Here is an 11,057-nt window from a genome sequence, read left to right as displayed (position 1 = left end):
ATGACAGGGTCAACGATACTAGAAACTAAGAGTAAGGTTTGCAAAAGAGTTTTATACTTGTTAGAGAGTCAGGGACAATGGAACCCAAGGAAGTACTACAGATCAAATGTGAAAGACTTGCGCCTTCTTAGAATGAGTTGATCACAGATTTGTGATTTAGCTAAAGTTCCAAGGCTTTAAGAAATACAGAACGAGTGGGAGAGATAAATGTGATGTTATAATAACCCAAGAGTGCATCTGGACTTGATGGAGAGTCTCTTAATAATCTTATAAGCAAGGAAGTGTTAAGTGATACACGGGTGAACACACTTTCCCATGAATATCCCAACAAGTGTCGAGAGGCTAGCAGGACGAATTCCCAACTAAGGGAAAAGACGACGTATCATATGGAAGAGCACATTACTATGCACTAACTAGAAAGAATGAGGCGAGAAGAATTAGAAGAAAATCTATAAATTGAGATGGTCGTGGTTATCGCAAAATAGTTCGTATCAGAATGGTAGACTCGCCTAGAGCACAAGTGTTAATAGAAGATATAAAGGATCAACTATAATGCAGCCGACTTGAGTGACACCGAATAGAATCTAAAAGATTTAGAGGGAGTTCATGTCTACATATTACATTGGAAAGTGAGACTACTGGTGATGAAGTAGTGGTGTGATAAACTCAACGAACCAGGCACAATGATACTACGAGCTCATGGGAGGCAGACAAGTGTGTGGTACAATAAGGTTGCCAACTATGAATTAAGGGCAAGAAAGGAAATGTTCAAAACAGATTGAGAGAGGATGAACATTTGTTACGAACCAAACATGTTTAACATGATAGCTCTTAGCCTGCAATACCAGGAAACAGTATTGGTGACTACAATACTGGGAATAAGGTGAGTTACACATCGAGGATGGAATTAGGTGGACTAAGTCCTACACTTATAAGGAAAAATACGAAATCGTCGTTGAAGAATTTAAGAGGATCTCAAGTTTCAGAAAAGGCCATGTTCGGACCAATGACTTTTGTTGAATTGAATATATATGAAGGGTGTTGATATGTGTTTTGGGAAGTGCTTAGCAGTAAAGAGGGATCGTGAGAATGTTCATGAGGGAAGTAGAGTTGTTTCTTAAAATCCTATAAGACTTATAAGGAGGAAAGCGGGTGGCTAAGAAAAGTCTGAGCACGATGTTACTTCACATTTAAGGCAATGCCATGCAGATTGATGTTATCAGGTTGTGCGCGCAAGCTAGTAGATGTTATTCATTTGAAACAGATGGTCCTATAAGAAAACTGACCCAGTAATGTCTTTTGTTGAGAAATTTGGGAAGGGTCTAGGGGTAGAAACTCTCTCAAGAATATCTCTGAAAACTGAGCCCAAGTAAGCGGGGCTGCATCAGCTAGCCTACCCTTCTAGTAAGCCTGCCACCACCGATATGCTGCTCCTGACAGCTGAAATGTTGTAAAAGCAACTTCGCTCACCTCTACAATACCCATGGTGCAGAGAATGCTGTGGCACTTCTCTAGAAAACCCTATGCATCCTTGGTAGCTGTGCCATTGAATGTAGGAGGATCATACTTCTTAAACCTCTCAAGTCTCCTTTGCTCCTCCTCAGATACCTCTGGCCTCACCTCAGGCTGAACCGATATAACAGGCTGTGCTGGCATGACACTCGGGACCTGGTTAATGTGGACCTGCTGCTCTAGGGTACGAGCCGTGGGATTATGTGCTCCTCCCCCAGCCTGAGGTATGGCTGGTGCAAAGGGAATCAATCCCGCCTACGCTAGAGTGCCGAACATGCTCAAAAATTGTGCTAGAGTCTCTTGATGTCCAGGGGCAACGACAGACATCTTGGGTGCCTATGCCCCAACCGGAGCTAATGGCGGCTCATATATATATTTTTAAATATCATTTTGCATCGTGACTCAATTGACAAGAGTCATATAAGTATTTTCTATAATTTTCCATAATTTTAAAGTTTTAAATTGATTTTCCTTGCATTTAAATTGTTCAAATATTTATAAACTATCCCTTCAAACTATTTGGAATGATTTAATCATCCAAATTAATTATGTATACCCACATGCATGTTCTATAATATTTTTATATAATTATGTTTGCATTTTACACTATTTGCATTAGTAGCCTATACTTTAACAATTAATTGAATTTACTATTTTATTTGGGTCAAAATAATATTTCTTATGTTTTTACATTCTTTAGGTATTATTTTTTAAAAATTAAGTCGCATACATAACATTTCTATATTTATTTAGTTATTTTATTAATTTATTTCTTAATTTCTTTTATTTAAAACGTTGGCCCAAATTAGGCCAATATTTGGACCCAAATTACCAGCCCAGACCTCAAAACCCTTGGCCCAATCCCTTTAGCCAAAACCAAACGACCATTTTAATCCAACCCGGTCGCGACCCGTAAAACCAACCCGCCCCGCTCAAGTTTTAATCCCGACCGTTGATCTCTCAATATCAACGGCCCACAACTACCCTACCACTTTTAATTACCCAACCCCAAACCCTAATCCCCATTTCCCTAAGACCGCCACCTCCATTATCTCTCATCTCTCCTCCTCTCTCCTTCAGAAACCCTAGCCGCCTTCACCAACCTTCTCCAAATCCGATTAACTCATGGATTCCTACTGTGATTGTCACGCCCCGACCTCAGGAAGCGCGACCGACGCTCAACAGAGTTACCCCAGATGAGCAAGCCTGCATAGTGCCGTCTATCCAACTCACCCATGAATAAAGAGAAGAATACATTTCATTAATTAGACTGTACGTGGTCATGTGAACAACACCAGTTCATTCCCATTAGTTACGTCATTAACAAGTCTCCAAAATAATACATTGTTCAATCATAGTTAAAGTGGAACAGATGATACGATTACATCATTTTTAGTTTAACCTTCCCAAAAATAGATACAACTCACACTATTTCTACGGAGCCTCTAACAGGAACAAAGGAATGCTACGACAGTGCCGGCAACAAGGCCCCAACTATACCTCAAAATGCTATGTACAAAGGATAAGAGATACAGGGCCCCGAAATGAAGTGGGGCTCAACAAGTCAGCTGAGGAGAGGGTGTGCTGCTATCACTGATCAATACCACCTGCTATGGAACCACCTGCATCCATTAAAGATGTAGCGCCTCCGGCAAAAGGGATATTAGTACATATGGAATAGTACTAGTATGTAAAACTAAACACCCTCTCAATAGAAAGAGAAATAGTAAACGGAGAATAAAAACATGAAATCAATAAGAGACTCAGACAATATCAAGGTGTCAATTTAGGGGAAAGGTAAATTTCAAGTAAGTTTCAGTAATTTAAGTTGGGAGATCTTTAGCACCGATACACCACCGTGCTTTAGCACGGAGTCCGATCTTAGCCTGACCGGCTAAGCCGTCTAACCATGAGCATCCAATCTCAGCCCGATCGGCTAAGCCGTCTCACCATAATGTCGTATGGGTCGACATCACATCACATCTCGCTAGCAATAATCTCATCCCATTTAAGGCAAAGAATCTCAACACACCAATCTCATCCTATATAAGGGTAAACAGTCTCATCACATTAACACGGGGATTTAGCCTTCAATCATTCCTACACCGGCACGTGTAATTTCAGAGTTAGGTTGTTCCGACCTACCCTTCCTCGGTGGTTAAATGATACTCTCAAAGTATTTATTATTAAAAGGATTTACCACTCATTTCATATTCTTTTACATGTCATTCATTTTATTGGCACCATTGGCCATAACGCAATATCATCCTTGGCACGTTGGCCGTACTTCATAATTCATACACACTATCTCACTTTCCAACATTATCATGGATTGTCAACAACAAACATTTCTATTCAAGACTTTAAGCACACATTTGAGAAATTTAAGGTCTTATGCACATGTGATTTCTTACACAATTTGATATGATCACTTTCATTTGGGCTTGACTTGAAGTCACAACATTTTAATACATACTCATACTTTGAACACGCTCCCAAAGAATACCATAATATGATAAGAATATTCCGGAACACATTTTGAACATATTCATATATATACATCTTTCGATACCAGAACATCGTGGGAATTCAATCCTAAGAGAGAAGTTTAGCCAACATACCTTGCTTCGAGCATTTTAAATTATTACAATGTTCCGAAAATTTTAGCCACTTTGATATATTTAGAGATATAGCAAAATTGAACATAAATTAGGAAGAAGTTCATAGTTCCAGCTCACTTGAGCATTTTGTAAAATATTAGGTGTGCATTAAGGTTTCAAGGTCCTCCTATGGTTGATTCTTTCATCCTACTACCCAAAGTTTAACCAAATAAGCTCAACAATCTTCCCACTACCCTTGATAGTACATGCATGTAAAATAAACAATTCCCACACTCAAGAATTGATTGGCTTATTACCTATTTTCAGTTAAAATCACGAAATTGAGGGCTAGGGAGTAGTATCTTACCTCTAGGATAAAGACCTAGTGAATTATTCATGTAAATTCGTCAACTTTGAGCAAGAATTGATGAATGATAAGCTTAGGAACTTCTCCTCTCACTCTATGGCACTCCCTCTCTCTAAAAATATAACTTTTAACCTTCTAAAATGATCCCTAAGACTATTTTATAAGAATGGGGTCAGGTTCAAAACTTTTATAAGAATGTAGTCCCGATGCAGATCTGTGGTCGCATATGCGACCGCATAACGCTTTTGCGGTCCGCAAAATGGGCTGTATAATGGCCCTCCGGAACTGGGCATTTCTGCCTCACTCTGTGACTGGTCTGCAGTCTGCAGACCTATTATACAGTCGCATAATGCGCAGCAGAACCTCTCTCCGGAAATTTTTGTGCTGGGTCTGCGATGGGTTATGCGGCCCGCAAAATGATTATTCGGCCGCATAATGGACCGCATAATAGTCCAAACATTTGCCTAGATTTCTATCCAGTCTGCGGCAGATCTGCAGTCCACAAAAATGCCCTGCACTTCCAAAAATATTTTTTCAACTCCCCAACGCATTGTTCAACCCAAAAGGTCTGAATCACGGCTCGCAAGCCCTTCGCGAGGAATCCCTACAATCATCAACACGTAAGACTACTTCGGCACCACAAAACCTTAGGTTTTAGGTAAAATATTTCGGGGCCTTACATCCTCCCCCGCTTAAGATCATTCGTCCTCGAATGAGGGCCAAAATCCGCCATTAGAAACCAATGTGACTCAACTGCTTTAACACACACCAACAGTTCCAAAGTTTTGGCCAGAGTTTCTCCTGTAACTGGGCCTATCCACCTGTTAGATAATCCCAGAAACCAACCCTAACAACATATACATGAACCAATGATGCAACATAACATAAAAACAATGCCAATCATGGCCTCACAAACAGTATATCACCAAAAAGGAAAACATTTAACATCAACTGTACAAATGATACATAATTTATAGAAGGTAAACTCTTAGCATTTTCATAAAACACAACTTTATAAATACATGATTATTCAAACAAATGAGGGTATTTCTTCTTTATTTCTTCCCCGGCCTCCCAGGTCGCCTCTTCAACTTGCCGGTTCCGCCATAGTACTTTCATAGAGGCAATCTCTTTGTTCCTCAACTTTCATACTTGCCTATCAAGAATGGCAACTAGAATTTCTTCATAAGTCAATTCTTCATTAACCTCAATAGTCTCAACTGGAACAATAAGTGAAGGATCTCCAACCACCTTCTTCAACATGGATACATGAAACACCGAGTGCACTAAAGACATATCTGGAGGTAGTTCTATCCTGTAAGCCACCTAACCAATCCTCTGAAGGATTCTATACGGTTCAACATACCCCGGACTCAGCTTCCCTTTCTTACCAAACCGCATTATACCCTTCATAGGGGAAGCCTTCAAGAATACCCAATCATCCTTTTTGAACTCCAAATCCCTACGATTTATATCCGAATAGGACTTCTGACGAATCTGGGAAGATCTCAACCATTCTGTAATAATCTTAACCTTCTCTATAGCCTGATGCATGAGGTCAGGCCTTATCAACTCCGCTTCCCAATCTCAAACCACCCAATGGGAGATTTACATCTCCTACCATATAAAGCCTCGAACGGTGCCATATGAATGCTAGCATGATAACTGTTCTAGTAGGCAAACTCTATGAGCAGCAAATGATCATCCCAGCTACCCTTGAAGTCGAGAACACAAGCGCGCAACATATCCTCGAGCGTTTGAGTAGACCGCTCTACTTCCCCGTCGGTCTGTGGATGGAAAGCTATACTAATATTTACCTGAGTACCCACAATAAACCCAAATAGAGTCAAACTTGCGAGGGAGTATGAGGAAGTCCTACCACAAAGTCCATATTGATCATCTTCCATTTTCACATCGGAATTTCTATGTCCTGTGCCAACCCACCGGGCCTTTGGTGTTCGGCCTTCACTTGCTGACAATTTGGACATCTTACCACAAAGTCCGCTACATTCCTCTTCATATCATTCCACCAGTAGACTTCCTTAAGGTCATGTTACATCTTTGTAGAGCCCGGGTACATGGAATACCTAGAAGTTTGAGCCTCGATCATGATTCTTTCCCTGGAGACCATCCACATTTTGAACACATAATCACCCTTGGTACCTTAGTGTTCTATCATCCATTCCTAGAGAAAATGCCATGATATTATATTTATGAATCCCCTCCTTCAATTGTACCAATAATGGATCATTGTATTTCTTCTCCTTGACTTCCACCACAAGCGACGATTTAGCCCTATTTTACACAATCACCCCTCCTTCACTAGATTCCGCAAGAGGAACTCCAAAACTAGCCACCCGATGAACCTCCTTGGCCAACGACCTTTGATATGCCTCCAAGTGAGCCAAACTACCAATAGATTTCCGGCTAAGAGCATATGCCACAACATTAGCCTTCCCCATATGACATAGGATATCGATGTCGTAATCCTCGAGTAACTCAAGGCATCTCTGCCTCAGATTCAATTCCTTATGTTTGAAAATATATTGAAGGCTCTTATGGTCCGTGAATATATCCACATGGACCCCATACAAATAATGACGCCAAATCTTCAACGCAAAGACCACCGCTGCAACCTCTAAGTCATGTGTTGGATAGTTGTTTTTCATGATTCTCTAGTTGCCTAGAAGCTTAAGCTATCACCTTGCCATGTTGCATTAATACACACCCAAGTTCGATTCTTGAAGTATCACAATATACCACAAACCCATTCATACCGTCTGGTAGGGTCAACACCAGTGCCATAGTCAATCTTGATTTCAACTCCTGGAAGCTTCTTTCACAAGCATCTGACCATTGCAACTTAACCGCCTTCTGCATCAATTTAGTCAACGGAGAGGCAAGAGTAGAGAGCCCCTCAACAAACTTCCTGTAATACCTCGCTAGGCCTAAGAAACTTCAAATCTCTGTTGGGGTAGTAGGTGTAGGCCAATTTTTCACAACTGCAATCTTTTGAGGATGAACCTCAATTCCTTCTCTGGAGACGACATGACCCAAGAACGTGACAGATTCAAGCCAAAATTCACATTTCAAAAACATCGCATAAAACTTGTGCTGATATAGGGTATGTAGAACTGCCCTGAGATGACCCATATGGTCCTCTCGACTTCGCGAATATACAAGGATATCGTCAATAAACACTATCATGAATAAGTCAAGAAAAGGCTTCAAGACTCGATTCATAAGATCCATGAAAGCTGCCTGGGCATTTGTTAGCCCTAAAGACATTACCAGAAATTCAAAGTGCCCATACCGGGTCCTGAAAGCTATTCTCGGAATATCCTGCTCCCTAATCTTCAATTGGTTATACCTGGATCTTAAATCAATCTTGGAGAAATATTTAGCACCTTGCAATTGGTCAAACAAATTGTCTATCCTTGGCAGTGGGTACTTATTCTTGATCGTGACCTTGTTGAGCTGCCGATAGTCAATACACATTCTCAGTGATCCATCTTTCTTTCTTACAAAAAGGACCGGTGCACCAGAAAGCGGCACACTCGGCCGGATGAAACCCTTCTCTAACAAATCCTTCAATTGTTCCTTTAGCTCATTCTATTCCGCCGGTGCCATTCTGTAGGGTGGAATAGATATAGGATGCGTGCCTGGCATTACATCAATCCCAAAATCAATCTTCCTGTCTGGCGGTATCCCAAGGAGCTCATCCGTAAAGACCTCCGAAAATTCATTCACAACAGGCATAGACTTAAGTGTAGGTGCCTCAACATCGGTGTCCATAACACAGACCAAATGGTAGATACACCCTTTGTTAATCATCTTCATGGCCTAAGGTAAGAAATAAACTTACCCTTCGGCACCACATCATCCCCCTTCCATTCAATCACTAACTCATTTGAAAATTCAAACCTAACGGTTCTGGTTCGACAATCAAGCTTTGCAAAACATGAATAAAGCCAATCCATTCCCATTATTACATCAAAGTCAACCATCCCCAATTCAATAAGATCGGCCATGGTGTCCTGACCACGCACCGTGACAACACAATCCCTATAACCTTGCGCAACCATAATAGACTCACCAACTGGAGTAGATATAGAGAACGGCTCATGGAGCTGTTTCGCCTCTATCCCAAATTCCATAGCAACATAGGGAGTGACATAGGACAAAGTGGAACCTGGATCAATAAGAGCATACACATCATGAGATTGGACAGTTAATATACTTGTGACAACATATGGAGAAGCCTCTAAACTCTGGACACCCCTCATAGCATAGAAATGGCTAGGTCCTCCCGAACTATGTGTACCACCCCTAGCTGCACCATGCCCTGTGAGTGCTGGGGTGCCTCGAGCTGGAGGAGGTGTTGCGGATGTAGTAGTTGCAGAACTGGCCAGCTGTGCTGCACCCCTGCACATGCTCTGGTGAGACGAACGACAATCCCTATGAATGTGAGCCCTCATACCACACCCGTAGCATATGGGCTGGTCCATGAAGCAGGCCCCAAAGTGCATCTTCCGCACCTAGGGCATGGGGGCCTCCGCTGTTGCTGAAATCTCCCACCAGACCGACCCTACTGGTAGGGTCCCCTGTTACCCTGATCGGGCCTAAAGCAGTTCCCCTGCTGCTGACTGGGCCCCGATGGCTGCGCACTGACTGAAGACTGAGAAAAATACTGGGATAGCCATGTTGACCCTCCCTTGAATGTTGACTTACTACCACCACCACCACCACCAGAAGAACCACCAAAGTTGCCCGCAGACCGGGCCTTGCTGCTGCTCTCATGATCCATTCTATTCTTCAATTTGCGGGTCTGTGTGGCTTGAGAAAATGCCACCATCTTACCATACTTCATGTAAGAATTCAAGGGGGCCGTAGCGGCCTCATTAATAACCAAGGGGCTAAGGCCCTGTACAAACTGACACACCCTAGCCTCCATAGTGGGCAACATATAGATGGCATATCTGGACATGCGCGCGAACCTAATATGATACTCCCACACACTTATGCTACCTTGCTTCAGGCTCTCAAACTCGGCGGCACGGTCTTCCTTAGTCTCAACAGGAAATAAATGATCAATGAAAGCATCGAAAAACTCACTCCACCTCGCCGGAGGACTTCCCTCCACACAGGAGTCCTCCAATATCTCAAACCAAGAATAGGCCACCCCCTTCAGGCGGTAGGAGTCCAACTCCACTCTCTCCGACTCAGAAGCACGCATAAGTCGAAGGGTCTTGTGCATCTCGTTAATAAAATCCGGTCCTCCTCAGGATCTGTACCTGTAAACACTGGAGGGTCCAAATGGAGAAATCTGTTCACCCTGGAACTAGCGGAATCCCTTGGCTGACTAGAAGAAGTGGGTGCAACATTTGATCTCTGGGCCTAGGAAGCCACTATCTGAGCCAACATCTGTATGGCTCCTATAAGATCTCCATCAGATATGCCGGGATCGAAAGCTGAGGTTGGTGGTAGAACTGGAATATCAGTTGGAGGGATCGTTGCACCCCTAGTAGGTGTAGGGACAGGTGCAGTCTGATCAGGTGTAGTAGAATCAGGCAGTGTAGTAGTCGGGGGAATATTCGCACCCCCCGGGTGCTCGTCCGCATCATCAAGTAAAGGATAAACTGCCACTCCTGGGGTGGCATTGGGTCCTTGGCCAGTTCTTGCTTTCTTCCTAGGCGCCATATCATATACTGAAAATTAGAGCAATGCACGAGTTAAAGGAGGAACAATCTTACAATCAGCTTTATCGCACGATCTAGATTATCATAGAAGGGTATTATTCCTAAATGCCTAAGTAGCTTTCTAATTATTGATGTGGTTGACAACACACCGATAATAAAGACTCTACTACACACGGCTCCGAGATATCCTAGGACATATTAAAACCCTAGTCTTTGATACCAAGTTTGTCACGCCCTAACCTCGAGAAGCGCGACCGATGCTCAACAGAGTTACCCCGGATGAGCAAGCCTACATACTGCGGTCTACCCAACTCACACATGAATAAAGAGAAGAATACATTTCATTAATTAGACAGTAAGAGGTCATATGAACAACACCAATTCATTTCCATTAGTTACGTCATTAACATGTCTCCAAAATGGTACATTGTTCAATCATAGTTAACGTGAAACAGATGATACGATTACAGCATTTTTAGTTTAACCTTCCCAAAAATAGATACAACCCTCACTATGTCTATGGAGCCTCTAAAAGGAGCAAATGAGTGCTACGACATTACCGGTAACAAGGCCCCGGCTATACCTCAAAACGCTATGTACAAAGGATAAGAGATACAGGACCCCCCAAAAAAAGTAGGGCTCACCAAGTCAGCTGAGGAGAGGGTGTGCTGCTATCACTGATCAATACCACCTGCTATGGAACCACCTGCATCTATTAAAGATGCAGTGCCCCCGGCAAAAAGGCACATTAGTACATATAGAATAGTACTAGTATGTAAAACTAAACACCCTCTCAATAGAACGAGCAACAAAAAATGGAGAATAAAACATGATATCAATAAGAGACTCAAATGGTATCAAAGTGTAACATTAGGGGAA

The 11,057-nt window shown here is 42.3% G+C and overlaps 2 protein-coding genes across 2 annotated transcripts; both read right to left on the bottom strand.

The window, feature by feature from the left end:
- Positions 1–6,779: 6,779 nt before the first annotated feature.
- Positions 6,780–8,912, bottom strand: LOC138893993 (uncharacterized). Its single transcript, XM_070178665.1, has 3 exons — positions 8,529–8,912; positions 7,240–7,353; positions 6,780–6,989 (listed from the first exon to the last, which is right to left on the bottom strand). The coding sequence occupies exons 1-3, from the start codon at positions 8,910–8,912 to the stop codon at positions 6,780–6,782; spliced, it is 708 nt and encodes a 235-aa protein (XP_070034766.1).
- A 155-nt stretch (positions 8,913–9,067) lies between these two features.
- Positions 9,068–9,736, bottom strand: LOC138893992 (uncharacterized). Its single transcript, XM_070178664.1, has one exon. The coding sequence runs from the start codon at positions 9,734–9,736 to the stop codon at positions 9,068–9,070; it is 669 nt and encodes a 222-aa protein (XP_070034765.1).
- Between the last annotated feature and the right edge of the window lie 1,321 nt (positions 9,737–11,057).

The sequence above is a fragment of the Nicotiana tomentosiformis genome, chromosome 6 (assembly GCF_000390325.3).
Source record: "Nicotiana tomentosiformis chromosome 6, ASM39032v3, whole genome shotgun sequence".
Lineage (NCBI taxonomy): Eukaryota > Viridiplantae > Streptophyta > Magnoliopsida > Solanales > Solanaceae > Nicotiana > Nicotiana tomentosiformis.
This window is presented reverse-complemented; position numbering and strand designations above follow the sequence as displayed.